This window comes from Cataglyphis hispanica, chromosome 12 (assembly GCF_021464435.1).
Source record: "Cataglyphis hispanica isolate Lineage 1 chromosome 12, ULB_Chis1_1.0, whole genome shotgun sequence".
NCBI classification, from domain to species: Eukaryota; Metazoa; Arthropoda; class Insecta; order Hymenoptera; family Formicidae; genus Cataglyphis; species Cataglyphis hispanica.
In genome coordinates this window covers 3,624,010-3,640,163 of record NC_065965.1, presented here as the reverse complement: position 1 = coordinate 3,640,163, position 16,154 = coordinate 3,624,010, and the positions used below count along the sequence as shown (strand labels likewise).

Genomic DNA, 16,154 nt, shown 5'->3' with positions numbered 1-16,154 from the left:
CTCTCTTGTTTCATTTCGGATTTAATTAAGGCAAAATGTGTGCGGAGTGTCTAGACTCCCGAGGGAGAATTCTGATCACGTGACAAAGTGTGGGAGTGAAACATACCCTAAAACGTAAACATCTTTCTTGTCTCCGAAGTGTGTTTGTGTGTGTATGTGAATGTCGTTACTCGAGAGCCGAGACGCATTTTTCATTCCGACCCGCTCGTGGATCACTTGGCGTCACCTCGCGAGGCGCGACTTGTATCCTCGAAAATCAGATTAAAGATTTCGCGCCACGAAGCTGTTCGACGCCCACGCGTCTTTTTTTCCCGCTTTGCTTCCCCCTTCTCTAATGTAAAAACTGCTTTTAAGGTACACTTAATGTGCAAATATAAATTCATTAACGCTTTATTCATAAACGCCATTTGCGGACGCCCGAATATAGACGACCATGGATTCTCACTCGACAATAATTTAGTAATTTAAAAAACATGTGTTCTCTAAGGACACTTTTTTAAATAACTTTTTAATAAATATCCCAATGTAACCTTCTGCGCTTTATGTACGCCAACGCATGTTCGATATTATCACATCAAAGAAAAGAGAAATCTCGCGATGTTTATCGCTTCTTCCCAAAATAGAAATAGTATAAAGGAGAGAGATTAAAAGCTTAAAAGCTTCCGGAACTCTTTCTCTGATCTAAAACCGTCTAAAAGACTGGTCCAAAATCGGAGGATTAGTCCGATGTTGACTAGACGGTTTCAATAAAAAATGAATTGAATCGTTACAGAATCGACAAATCCCCATCGATAAGTACAAAGATACCCGTCATCGCTCGCTTCTTCGAGAATCGTTTTCTGCCTGCTCTCTTCGATTTACATTGTTCGAGACGGTATCTCGTTACTACGCACTCGATAAAACGAAAGTAACAAAGGGCCGCGCGGAATAGCCGTCTGGTTCGCCGCGATCGAGATAAAGACTGGAGAGAAACACAAGAAGAACATAGAAACGCGATGGGAAACAACGCGCATCGCCGGACATAATACGTATGAATGAAGTCTCTTCTCGCTAAAAAGGAAAAAGAAAGCGAAGGAAATACTGATCCTGCGACAGAAGGGGCAGTCACGAAAATGAGCAAAAGAAAAAGACAAAAAAATAGAGAAAAGATTATTTTATAGAGAGAGATAGATAAGCTTCAGCGCGATTAATATTGTGTTATGAAATAAATATTACGTCGTCCGACAACCACCACTCGTATAAAAAAAAAAAAAAAACGCAAATGTGCGCACACAGAGTAAACAATTATATTATATTAAGGTAAAAGTATCCCAAGACGCGCGTGTGACAAGAGACTGACGTGACATTAACTCGCTCGCGCTGAAACGTGATGAGCGTGGCACGACATTGGAACGTGCAGCGAGAGCAGGGCGACGTAACTCGAGGATCCGGGCGAATTCGAAAGTTGTTGCGCCTCGAAGTACTCAAGTTGAATCGACACTTTCCCATGCGACGAACGGGGCGGCTGAAACCTACAAACTATTCCCCAAGAAAAGGAATCGTGACGACACAATGGAGCGCGAGCACCATGATCTGGGCCAAAGGTGTCCTGCCGTAAGGGATCGTGACTCATAGATCACTGCAATATCGCAAACGATCCAACCTCTCTATTTCTCTCTCTCTCTCTCTTTCTGCTCGGGTTCTTTGCGGTCAGTGTGTGTCGTAATAGCTCGACAACTGCACACCTTCGCCTCTTTATACAGCTGGAAATAAACGCTAGTTCTCTTCTCGCGTCGTGATCATAGTCGCGTCGTAGATCACTCGAGCCGTGATGTTTTTCGCTCGATTGAGATTTGCCGATCTTAAGCACGCCGATCCAAAGATACGACGGATCTCGCTCCGAGTTTCCGTCCCGTGCGCGACATTTTTCGACGGACTCCGCGGTTCCCTCGAGTTTCTAAAGCCTCACCCAAGTCACTCGCCGCTAGACGACAGAAGTCGTGACTATCGCGGCCACGACGACGTCTTATTAACAGCCCTTCCGCGCACGATGACGGCGATTATCACCGATACAGATACTGCCGCTGATAAAGCGTACCTTGTCGAGGCGTCCCGTCGCCTTAATTATGTTTATCGATCCGCCCGATCGGAACGCCGCGATCTCGCGGCTCGAGTCTCGAGGGAGAAAAAGACAGAGGAAAAGAACTGACAAAGGGGAAGAAAAGCAGTCGGTAGGTTCCGATCCTCGAGGGCGAGAAAATACGGCGCATGCGACGATGAACACAACCGCCGTCTTTCCCTCTCAAGGCCGCCGCCGCCGCCGTGATCATTGGCCGCGGATCGATAATTGCCGTTGGATCGCGCCACGAGAGAAAGAGAGAGAGAGAGAAACAAAGAAAAATATATACATAATAAATATATATAAATAGATATAAATACTTATATTTTTTTTTTCGCGCTCATAAATAATCAGCAAAAAATCGTCAAATGACATAATTGATTTCGTCCAAATTCAGATTCCAAAACTTCTTCATCAAATCTCTTTTCTTTCGAGAGAAAATATAGAAATTAACTTGAATATATTATTATTGCATACACGCGCAAGAATTAATAATAACACAGCTTATCAACATTACGTCACGTCGAAGGAAAGCGAAGAGCAAACAAATAATATTGACGGAGATACACACGCCGGTATTTAAATCGAAAACGCATCGTTCGATATCCAAAATAAGCAGCGTGTGCTTACTCAGCCGTGGCACAACCAACCAAAATAATGTGGATGAAAGGTCCTCCGCCAACGCGTGCGCCGAAACCCATAGAATTCGTGAAGCATCGACCATCGTCTTTCTCGAAAGGAGAAAAAGAAAAAAGAGAGAGCGAGAGAGAAAAAGCTTTGTCATGCTAAGTGAATAAATGCAGGCTGCAGAGACGCAGGAAGCATCCTTAAAAGCCTAACTGCGCGCGAGGTCTGATCGCACAACGACGAGGACTTTAGGAGGACAGCTGTTGCTTATCGAAAGAAGCAGCTGAGGTCTCACGGACATTTTCTACCCGGTGTTATATCCGCGTTGTCGTCCCGAGAATAAAGAAATATCTTGCAGTGTCACTTATTCGCCGAGAACAAAATCGTTCGATAACCCGTTCGGCGGATATTCTCGTGTTTCACGTTTCTCGAAATCGATCCCGAGAAAGTTTCAAGGGAAAATTCCTTGTGTTTCTAATGCGCGCGAGTTCATTGTGTCGTATGGAGTAAAAGCGGGCTATTAAAGCGAAACGTCGTTCACATCGAGACACGATGATTGAATATCGAAGATTCTTCTTCTTTCGATTTAATTAAGATAATGAACTCGGCGTAATTAACGTATCTAACTTAATATCTCGATCGCGATATCAATAACTCAATATTGTCAACGATGTAATTAAATTCTTTCCCCATCATCTCGCTGCGAAAGCGATGCAGAAGACATCCCCTCCCCTTTGAAATTGCCACACGACAGCTGCACGGTTGCGCTAACAATTGAGCAAACACAACGGGTACTCCCGGATAATTTCAGATGCGACATAATTTCATTCGGGGTTCTATACACCGACGTGCCGTATAGAGTATCTAAGCTATAGATGCCGATTGTCCGCATATGGCATGTTTCGCCACCCTCGATAAATACATGCCGTGAGGCGTCGGCACGATTATGCCGAATAGACGAGATGAATGCGCCCCGCGATCTCGTTTTCCCCTCTCGACGGAAGGTCATCTTCGTCGACCGGATCGCGCGACACAAAGTATCGAACAAGTGAGCAGACGTAGCAGTGCCTGCCGTACTAATTGCAAGTGCCGTTACCGAGTACGTTCCAGATGGCATGCCCGTTTCTGTCACGTTAACTCGTTCGGAGCGCTCACGTCGTTCGTCGTTCAATCTCGTGGATCGGATTTTTTTTTCTTCCATTCGATCGCCCTCTCTCTCTCTCTTACTCTCTTTCGACGTCAACGAAACGATGATTCCCCGAAGTGACGCTACCGACAGAAAAATCATGTGGTTCGCGTGCTATTTTTCCATTGAACTCAATTAAACTCAAACAATATCTCACAGATGCTCGAACGTACGTATTTATTGCAAGCGTGTTCCGCATCTGTGCCAAATGAAACTGTTCTTTATACGCCTGAGATACAAAGATATGTGTTGCCATGAACTGAGATCAAACGGCAAATTTTATCTGTCATGTTTTCTCTTTCTTTCATGTTTTGATACGCGAATCTTCGCCGTACCGTATATGCAATAGCTACGCTTCTGCTTTCAAAGAATTTGTATCGCATACGATCGTATTTCATCGGCGCGAGCAATAATCGTGGAAGACCGTAGACCTTTATGCGACAAGATTCGATTTCTCGAGAAACGATATCTCGTACCAGCGTTCCGGCGATCGAATACTTCAAGGAATGTCGCGCGATATCGGTCAATTACGAAGCGTCGGATGTTGCAGAATTTTAAACACTCGCTGTCAACAGACGGTGACGCTCTTTATGGTGTCAGGTTCGGCCTTAGGATACATGTACGAAGGCGTATATACAAGGAATATATAGGGGCGTGCGGGGGGAGCAAAAGGGGAACGAGACGCGGAGAAGCAGAAGAGAAACCATGAAAGAGAGAGAAAGAGAGAGAGAGAGAGAGAGAAACAGCTTCGAGAGGAGCGAGTGGGTTGAAAATAGCCCGTGGCCGAGCAGAGCATGCAGAGACCGTCCGCTATGCACTTGCCACTCGATATTTATACCCTTATAGGTAGATACGTTCGAATACTTTTACTTCTTTTAGCAAGATCTTACAACAAAAGGATCCTCGTCAAACCGAAGATATGCCTGCCGCGAGAGAGCCAATATATCCCGGCACACCTCGGAACACAATTCGCTTTATGAGCTGCACGCGGCGAGGGGACCGAGACAGGGCATGAGTACCTATTTATTTTTCACCGAGTACAGCGGGGAGCCGCATAAGGGACTCCCTTCGTTATCGCTCCGGACATATAACGCAAAAGCCATCGCCGCGCCTTCCGTTTTCTACCGGAAACTACGGAGGAAAAGTATACAAGCAGGAGGGGAGGAGGCGGGGCTATCTTCCGTCGGTTGGGCGAGAAGGACTCCAACATCTGCTGTGAATATGGATACGAGGTGTGGATGGAGAATATTAAGATGTATAGGACATAAATTACGGAGTATAAAGCTGTCAAAAGATCTATCACGTCGCAAATAATTTTTCCCATTTGTGTAGAAAGTGAGATATTTATATGCAACGTAATAATATTATAAACGCATACTTGAACTTGTCTGATAGGTTTGTCGAAAGGTTTTATACATCTTGCTTGAAAATTCTCAAACAACTTTTACTAAAGATATGTACAGATACGACTCGATATTCCGCGGAGCATGCGACAAACATTTTCGCTAATTGATATGCGTCGATGACTCTCGAATACCGTTTTTCCTTCGTGCACAATCATCTTTAGATGACTGTATACACACACGTCGTATTTAATTCAGGCATGTATGCGCAAATGAAAGAACACTAGAAATAATTCGATGAATAAATCATGCAAGAACACAGTCTGAAAGATTAAAACGCGCTTCGACGAGGATCGCTTAAACTTTGAGCCTTTTAACTTGACTAATCTTACTGAAGATTCTTTCTCGTCAGCAAGATGCGCAAAAGAAAATAATATATTTAAATAAATATGAGCTTTTTTTCATTTTCAATCAATTTAACGTACAAACAAATTGTTAACTTTATCAAAATAAATTGAGACAACCCGCAATCTCCACACATATTGTATGCGACGATAAAATAATATTTAATGTAGGAGGCAATTTTTTCTGCAAATGAATCCGCGTACATTCGATATGAAATGCCGTCTCCCGAACATTTCTCTCTCTCATCACAAGTATCGATTATGCGGCCAGAATCGCTTAATTCGTGCGAACGAAATTGCGCTTCCTCGCCATGAGTTTATTTACATTCGCATTTGCGACTCTAAGGCGGATGCAGTCGTAATATTTATACCGAAGCCCCTTATACCGCGTCCCCCCCCATGTTTATAGCGTCGACTTGACGATTCGTGTATGCGATTGAAAGTCCACGGACTGACCGCACGCTGTTAAGCGACATTGGAGTCTCGCGCTCCGCTTATCACCGATTGTATTGTATATACATAGGGAGTTATGAATATAAGCCTTACCGGTTAATGAACAGGGAAAGGAGAAAAACAACGACGGACAAGACTCTCTCGTAGAGAGAGATCGAATCGCACGGCGGGAGCTCGCGCGATTTCCGCACTCGCGAGAAGATTGCGCAACGCGAGATTCTTTTTCGCGGAGCGTTTCACACGCGTAATAGTTTTGTGTATACCCGATATACACAGCTCGATGTCGCAAACGCCCGCCGGTGAAATAAACATCGGCCCGATTTGTTTGCGCTCGATCGCACGTATTCGCAAGCGGACGATCGAGGAAGCGGCGAGGGCGAGAGCGAGGAGACGAGGGAGGCGAGTTCGATGAAAAATCGATACCAGGAAGACTCTATTTATTTAATGTGGCGATATGCCGTGACATGCGATTGGGATACGTGTCGCTGAATCGAAACACGAATATAAACGCGAGTGTGTGCGCGCGTTAAATTTTATCGCACAACTACGTAACTTTCCGCGCGGATCACGATTTTAATTGCTTTGATATGCAATAAACAATTTTCCGCGATATACGTCCGTATTGATGTATTTCAACTAGACGCAACTAGACTGCAACTTTTAATAATTATTTTTTATCGATTTTGTATTTTTTAGAGCAGACAAAATATATAAATACACATATATTAATACACTAAATAAAAAACACGTGATGACTCGATAGTTTAAATATTTGTTCACAAAGTTGCGTTTGCATTATTGCTACGCTACTTGTCAAGAAGATTAATTTTTCATTTTTTTTTATTAAAAAATTGCCTCTCCTTCTGTTTTTCATAAAAGCAGAGAAGCTTAACGTCGTCGATTCACGGAGCATAAAAGCACATCGGGGAACTACGATTTCTAAGAGAATCCGGTACCTTCGCATACAAACTGCATGAAGGGAAAGAGGTCTCATTTGAGCACACGGACGCGTCGAGATAATCGTTCGCATTATGAAATTATTTACGCTTGCGCGTTTGCTGGGCGAATCTCGTGAGAAATTCTAGAACGCGGCAGGTGTTTGGCACAAAGAGCGGCGGCGGCGGCGATTATTATCTGATACTTTTCTTTTTTTTTTTTGACGTCGCGCTGTCACGATGCGCTATCACGCGCGATGATTGACGGTTTGCATAAATCTTGGCGGTGCTTAACGCCATTCAGGAAGGTCTCGGATGCATCCAATCGTTAAGAAACGTTATAAGTTATAACATACCGCAAAGGAAGTTGCAACACACGTATAGACACATCGTTTGCAAATTATAAAATTTTCAGAACAAAGAACTTAACAGTTAATTATGTGCAGTAAATTGATGTACAAAAATGTCGCTCAACATTATTTGCGCGAATAAATGTAACGCGTGTTGTGACGTATATATTAAAAATATTTTAAAAAAGACGTATTTTTTTTTTGGAAAAAGAAAGAAAAAGAAAGAGAGAGGAAAAGGTCTATGAATTAGCTAACGAATCTTTTATGCAGAAATATATATGCTATCATATATAAGCCATAAATAAAATGTTTAGCTACTACTCGACTTAGCAATTATCGGATATTATATCTACGTGACGCATTAAAGTTCATTGAAAATTTACGGTAGTTGCATTTCCAGCGCTTTTAGCGCGGCGTATAAGAGATTTATGTGCGCGGCCGGTTAATCATTAATTAGCGCTATCGCGATTAATCTTGAACCTCGGATTTTCCTCGTACTTTCGTCGTTTCGCTCGATTTGCTTTTTCAGCTCGCAATCTCGCATAGAGGCTACATACGTGACCCAACACGACCAACCGGTCATCCATTACATACCCAAGTGATCAAATATAAAACAATGTAATGCATGCAGTAATATTATTCATGCCGTTTAGTTTCCTGTTTATTTTCTACCGTGATATCAGCCATATTTTCCCTTGCATTTACGCAATTAAAATTCTATTCTTTCCGTAATCGACATCGATGACCCTCTTGACGTATCGCATTGCAAGTTGACAAATCTTACATCATGCATTCAATTAAACGCGCGTCATACGTACTTCGCCAATTTAATAACCTTATCGCACAGAATTATAGAAAATTGACCGTGTTTGAAATATGGACACTATAGAAAATTTTTTTCCAAACTACTTCATTCTAAACGTGAAAATTATCTACGGCGACTTCCGGTTTTCACAAAAAATCTTGAATTACCTATAATTTCGGAAGAGACCGTTTGATGTAGCCTTTTCTCTAGTTTTTTGGGTTTGACCAATACGATGCCTTTGGAAGAGAGCAGCGGGAGTCCAGGCGAGGTTATAAAGGAGCGTATCGAGACGAAGTCTCGACCTCGATCTCGCGGCAGGAACACTTTCTTTCACGAAGAGGATCTCAAGAGACGAGGGTGGCCCGAGGCCTCAACGAATGAAATAATCGCGCCGTGAAATGTGCAATATATAAGTATGGTATTATAAATTAAAGAGAAATTCGCACTCGTTTTTATTGTCATCAGAGAAATAAAATAGTAGTGTCACTATTTGTTCGATGAATTGTTGAATATCGAACGTAAAAATCCAATAAAACGCGCAATAAAACCGCATTTAATCCCCTCTCTCTCTCTTACTCTCTTACATTTACATTCATCCTCTCCTCTTTCTCTCTTCCCAACTGATATGCTTGTTATTTTTCATATATTAAAAGCTTCATATATTCTGCTACTTCAATCAAATAATTCTCATTAAATGAAATTTAAAAAAATTATGCTAAAATATTAGAACATATTCCAATAATAGAAATATTTCCCATTAAAAGTCATTGCTCTCTTGTAGCGTGTAACGATCTATTGCAAGAAGTGGCATTATTATTCTGCGGTATAACGCTAAAAAACCGTAGACACGTGTGAAATGGTTCCATAACGAGCGCGTTTCCGACGATGCGCGTGATTTAACAAGCGGTTACGCAAGTGAGCTCGATACGCGAACAATCTACGGAAAATTAATAAAAGGTGAATCACTGAAAGGGAGACGTAAACACGAGCATGTTTTTTTAAATCTATCGTATTATGTCAATCAATTTAATATTTAAAATTAAAATCTAATTGTTTATATATATATATATTAATTTTTACGATATTACGAGAGATTTAAATTAAGCGCAAATAACTCGTTAATGATATTTCATCATATTGAGATAATTAAATAGATAATTTCAACTTTTTAAGATGCACTATGCTTTATCGTTGTATTTATTTGCTACGCTGTATATATATATATATACACGCGCGCGATATACATGCGTATGATATACATATTTCAAAATGTCTTGAGATCGCGCCTCCATTAAACCTGCGAGTAATCACATTGAGACACGCGCGTGTCACGAGATACTAATTACCCGCATCTCGCGTTACTTCGCACGCATCTATCGCCTTCAATGATAAATCGCACATTCACGCTCTCATACAATAGCATTAAATCGCGTCGCTCACAATCGGATAATTCGTTTAAAGAGCGCGATATACCTATACATGTAGCGTAAAAATATATATAATGTAAAAATATTATCTAACATATATAACATATTTAAATATTTTATATATACATGTAAATATTTTATATAATTTTTTTTTTATAAATTATACTTTTTTAAGAAAAAAATCTTTATATTCCACTATATATTCTGAGATTTTTTTTCAGATAGTATACGTCAAAAATGAAAGTGTAATTGAAAACCGGTATGCTCCATTTTCACTACGATTTTTGCTGCTCCACTTTGTGGATAAATTTGCAATCAATAATCTCGCGACATCGAAAACTCCACCCGTCATCGTATCGAATAAGAAATACAAATATATTTTTCTTATCGGCCTTTCTCTTTGCGCATATCTATCATCGACTTTCTATACACAGTCTCAGTATAATTTTCCACATCTCGATATATGTTATAGATATAATTTATTTTATTGTAATGTAAAATATATTATATTATAAAATTACATTAAAGATTAAGAACAAAAATTCTATTAAATTTTCTCTTCTAAATTATTAACGAATTGAATATTGCATGGTTTTTTTTAAGATTTTAGTAAATTAGATTTATTTCTCATCGTTGACATTCCTTTTCGCTTTATCTATTTATTCAGCACATGTTTCAATTTTAACTTTTAAACAAATAAATTTAAATAAATTTATTCAAATATATATTTTTTACACGCAAAGTAAATTGACTAAAATTATGAAGATAATTGTGTGAAATTGATATCAATATTATATTTACTCGCGCGCATACACACACACACACACAATTAAATTTCTTTCAATGCGATTTTTTAAACTGCTTTATTATCATTGACAGAATGTTCGTAAATGTCCAATCAACTGAACTAAATATCACTCGTTAGCGAATGCCATTAAACACTCGTGTTAAGTTTCTTGCGCGGAATTTGATGATGTCGTGTGTGCTATCCATATACATAATATACAAGAGTATTCTATCAAAGTCGGTAATAGCAAAAAACTCACTATATCAGCGTTCATTATAGCTATCGATTCGTAAATATTGATAGACATCGAGCGCACATATATACACAAAAGAAGTTGAGCTCGACCTCGGGAGGTCATCGGAGTCGCGCAGGTCGGAAGCGGTCTAAGTCTTAGGTTACCCCAAGACAAAGACAATCCGGGGGGAAAAGAGAATGGAGCGATCAAGGGGAGGGGGGAGGGGAGAAGAGAGAAGTAAAGGGGAGAAAAGAGAGAGAGAGAGAGAGAGAGAGAGAGAAATAAGTTTTCGAGTCGTAACTTACCGTGCGAAAGGCTGTTCCTCGACCTCGTAGAGCTCCTCGAGGGTCTGTTTCGAGAGAAGTCTCTCCAGTCTCTCGGGCGTGGGAGCGAGGTGCCCCGGGATGCTGGTAGTCTCAAACAGGCTGTCTGCGGTCATGGCCGTTGCTGCCAGATCTTCTGTCACAGAAAGTTGAATCTCGAAACTCCAGAAAACGGTTGCACAACGCGCGTTGCACAAAAACCAAGCAACGTAGAAATCCCAGAAACCGATGCACACACTAAGAGCGTCACACGAGAGAGAGAGAGTTTCTTTGTATATTTCTCCCTTCTTCCCTTCTCTCTTCCACTCACAGCCGATTCTCTCTTTTGATCGCGCGATCGTGGTAAACGCGACGCGCGCGCGCCCGCGCGCTCACTTCTTTCCGACAGCGTCACGGAGCATGAAATATATCGCGTTACTATCGCGCGAGATATGTCGCGACCGTGAAACACATCTCAACGTGCCGAAAAAAAGAACAAATTAAAAAAAGAAAACAGGGAGAGATCCGATCGGCCGAGTCGGTCAAAGTCCAGCAAAGCACTCCGGCCGCACCGCTACCTGTGTGAAGTTCGCCGCCCGGCGTGCGTGCGCGCGCACGCCGACACTCGTACCTCGCGATCCGAAATGGATCCTCGCGACGGACGAAATAATCGCGCTCTTTCTCGTCGAGTGCCGATTTACAGCAGCCGCGAGGCACGCGCTCTTAATCCCTCGCTCGACTCTTATCGCGCGCACCGACCGCTCATCGCAACGATTCACCGACAATTGAACCTTCCACCGTGACGACTGCGCGTCGTTCCCACTCGTCCTCACTCCCCACTCCCCACTGACTGACTGTGGTGTAGAGTGGGAACTCGACATGGCGGGGGCGACCGTGACGCGAGGATAGCCGAGCGTCGCCGAACATGGCCGAACGCTGCGCGTTTGAATGCGCGCCCGTTTACTTCCTATTACAAATCGCAGAGAAAACCCGAGCTTAGGATTTTAAGCCTCCTGGCGACGGTGCATTAATGTTCTCCTAGTTTCTTCCCATAAGACGCCGTATATAACATACAAGGAGAGTTAGTTATATGTATATACGTACCTGTCTTTGGCGAAACAGGAGAAAACTTGCTTGCGACAAGATCGATCGTTGTCGGTAGTCAAATCGCGCGATCGTTCCGCGTCTCTTTCTCTCTTCTGTTAACATATATTATAAAAAATTATATCTTTATATGACTTATAGTTTCTTTCAATTCCTTCGCACATTTAGATATAATATTCGGATAAATATAATTATTCTGTAAATATGTTATCTAAAGAAAGATTAAGAATATGTTCGACATGTTCAATCGCCATCGCGTTTTAAGCGGCGAACTTTACGAGATTTATTTACAATAATTTAAATGAGGAGAAAAAAGATGGAGTACACATACCATCACGTGATATTGAGTTAATATACATACTCGTATATATAGCTCATGTGTGTATGCGATATTCTCTATTCTAAATATTTTATTATTACATCTAGCATTTCCGTTCATTGAATATGCGAACACGCGCGTGCGAAATAAGACAGGCATGAAACTTTGTGATAGGCTCTTAAGAGGGTGTAGGTTATAAATAATTTATTACTTTCCGGCATTTCTGGCCTTTTGAGCTTCGCGCGGACTCAACTAGACAGGCGTTCCGCGCGTCTTCTTCTCTTCCGCGTATATCCTTCGATCCTCAAAGCTCAGCTGTATTCAAGCTGATGGTAAATTGAATAGCTCACAGTCACTGCCGTAAACGGTCCTCCTTACCTCGAAGTAGCAAACAAACGCGGTGCCCGAGAGGCCTGTAAAGCATGACAGGATCTTGTCAACCGCCGGTACATGATTATGGCGAGCGAGCATGAATAATGGAATGCATAATTTATCGGTTTTACGGCGAAAGACCGGTACCGCGATCCAAGGGGGGGGATGAGGGAGGAGGTGAGGAAAGGAAGAGTGGTCAAGGGGACGCATATCGCGGTTGCAACTATGCGCTCGTATTTTATATTACATCCTCTAATAAGCTGCAGTTTCCGACATTTTAATACAATAAATCAAGCAATCTCGATAGGCAACCGCATTGCCCTCTTACGAATAGTATGATGTAATATACATTTTTATAACGTATAGCTATTCAATTTGGATGTTAACGCGACAAATAGGACGAGCCGAGATTAATCGATGAATCACTATAGGATGTTTTTTTTGTTCCTTTTTTGCTTTCGTCGCAGGAATGCATCTCCGGGCACGTTCCGGCAGATAATGCACGTCGGTATGTATCGCAAACACGCGTTAAAAAAAAAACACAATTACAAAATTTTTCAGATATTACATTATACACGATAAGATAAAATATGACAGTGTGTAAAAATCTTCATAATAAAGAAGCCTTGATTCTGTAATGATCCTCTCTTTCCATTTCATCACAGTCAATAGAATTCTTTGAACTCCCCAAGCTTCAGAGAACATATGTAGTACATTCGTCATGCTCGCAAACATCTTTGTGCTTTCGGCATAAACTGCGCATGTCTATATAGATCATGCCACAATGAGGAAAAAAGTGCAAGAATGCAGTATATATTATTATTATGTCGGCAAAGATATCGACTTACAATTAGGTGTTGTCATAGACGTAGGAAATGTAGACTGCGGGAATCGAATAAATATTCCAAAATTAGAAAAAAGATTATGGCTGTCATAAAAAATATCTCTAGTTAAGAAAAAGATAAACATACTTTCTAGCATTGCGTTCTTTTTTTAATTTTGGCGCGCGAATACCTAATAGATAACATACACATAAGTTAGGCGCAGTCTATATTTCCTAAGTCTATGATTGTTGCTCATATTTCATTTTTAGCCCATCGCGATAGAGGTCGCAATATCTCGCATTTATAATGATTAAAGAATGCGAGGTCTTCTATCCTCTTTACATCCCGCGTCTTCGTCTCATCTTATACATCCGGTTGCGAGGTTGGAAAGATTCCGAGAGGTGATGGCCAACGTAACGGCCGTCGTTGAATCCGGTGACGACGATGCAGGTGATTCATCGCACAGCATGCCTATCGTCCCGCATGCATTTACACGTTATTCGCACATTTTCTGAGGTGCCGATCGGCGCCTTTGGCAGATTTGCCTAATACAGATAAACAAAGATATGCAGCTTGACTGAAGTATTCAATATTTTTTCTTTTAAGATTATGTAAAACTTAAAATATGCAGAATTTTGCTACATTATATTTAATTTAAATATAATCGAAAGAATGCCTTTGCATACGAAAAAAATTATATTAAATATTAAATTAATTTTCGAAGCATCCGTGTTGTATCTAAATATTTTTTTTATCTACTTGTCGAGTCGAGCGTAAATTTCAAAAATATCCAAGTATATTAATATTGACTGTTAACATCAGTATATGGAGGGATGATTAACTTGTATCTCTCGTTTAGCTGTATTCTATACACGTGCGCGAGAAAGAAACTTTTTCGAGTTCATCAGTGCGTCGACAAGGAAGTAATATCTCTAATGACATTACTAGGGCGTGCTACGTTTTGTTACAGGATACTACCGCTGATATATTAAATGTAGACATTAGTCAGCTAATGTTTATCGGCCGGTGATGAAGAGCGCGACGGTGGATGTCGGACGCGAGATCTTAATTGGACCATAATTCATCGGCGGTCTTTCTCGCGGTAATGCCGCGTGTCGTCGTTCTTTTCCAGCGTATTTCTCGGATCTTCCCGTGTACACGCATGCAGATGAGATACGCAGATCTTTTCATCATGGCGCGATTCAAATAAATTTTTCTTTACAAAAGGTAAAATAATAAACACTAAATACATAGATCATCTTAAGTAAAATAATTCAAATCTATCATCCGTAATAAAGTCATCGTAATTCTATGGAAACGTTAATATTTAAATGTGCGTAATAATCAATATAAACGCGTCTATTGTATATTCTCGAAATGCCTCAGAGAATGTTATTTTCCGCAGATTCACACGATGTGCTAAAAGAACGTTTCATCGATTCCAGCCGAAAGTTAGGAGGAGAGTCCGACAGTCTCGAACGTGGCTAGAATCGGTACCTACACGAACATTTCCTGTCGACCCTTCCGGCGCGCGCTTGACAGCGTACAAAAAGCACGCGCCTGCTTTGTTCCGTCCGTTCGTTTTCGTGACCAAGCGCCGATCGCCGAGGTCGCAGCTTCCGTCGAGGTGTCCGAAGGAAACGCGATGCCGAGAGAGAGAGGAGGGAGGAAGAAATTCCCGGTAACTTTCCCTCCTACGCGCGAATGGTTCGTGAGAGACGAGGAGAGAGGCGGCGGAAGAAGATTCCCCCCAGCTAGCGATGGGATTAACCGTGATTTTTCATTAATTACTATTTAAGTTAAGATTACGTCGCTCGAAATATGTCACTCACTTTTTTCAACTGTGACAGAACATTTGATCTCAGATATTGTATATTTTTTCCGTATTTATGATTATTATACAGAGATTATTATATATCGAGTATATTTATTATTTATTGTAATGTAAAACGAGTTACAATAGATTTACGAGATTGTAACAATTTCTTTTGTTTGATTTCTCCTCAATAGACATTAATATGTAACAGTAAAAAAATGATATGGACATAAAAGATTATTGAAAGATTATTTAAGTTGTTAGTGAAGCGTAAATAGGATAAATGTATTCAGAATTTTTTAAGTATGTGCTAATCTTCTTTGTATCCCCGTAAACACCTTTCAGATATTTACTAATAATCTCCAAAAAAAGTGAAGACGTTACTGCAAATTATATTTATCTCAATATCCAATTTCAACTGTAATCTCGATCTGTTTGAAACGAGGTTGTAAATCTGGAACTTTGCAATGATCCTAAACGTGATCCTCGGCAGGGTCCATATTTCAAAATGTTAACAGCATGTCATAAATTCTTAGACCCGTTGTCCGTCGATTTTCTGGTCAAGCTCCGCCGTTCTCAAACCACATGTTTTTTTCTCACATTTTTCTTTGTCTTTAAAATCGAAAGTGCTCGATAACGCGTAGTTAGAGCATAGTCTGATTTCTGATTGGTAATGCGCCATCGCCAAGAGAATTGAATCGGGCCCATCACTACTTGGAACCCCGGCTGGCGAGCCTTTCTAATCCGTTGGGAATGAGTTGATGTTT

At 41.0% G+C, this 16,154-nt stretch overlaps 1 protein-coding gene and 1 long non-coding RNA gene across 2 annotated transcripts in view; one reads left to right on the top strand and one right to left on the bottom strand.

Moving 5' to 3' along the window:
* Nucleotides 1-11,737, bottom strand: part of LOC126853658 (serine/threonine-protein kinase 17B-like) — an 89,426-nt gene extending 77,689 nt beyond the window's left edge. The window contains exon 1 of the mRNA XM_050599567.1: nt 10,956-11,737. Within this exon, the coding sequence (XP_050455524.1) occupies nt 10,956-11,089 (134 nt within the window). The 5' untranslated portion in view covers nt 11,090-11,737. The remainder of the gene's footprint in view (nt 1-10,955) is intronic.
* A 2,101-nt stretch (nt 11,738-13,838) lies between these two features.
* Nucleotides 13,839-15,768, top strand: LOC126853561 (uncharacterized). The gene is made up of 3 exons (XR_007687987.1): nt 13,839-14,021; nt 14,542-14,798; nt 14,977-15,768. It is a non-coding gene; the product is annotated as an uncharacterized LOC126853561 (long non-coding RNA).
* Nucleotides 15,769-16,154: the final 386 nt, after the last annotated feature.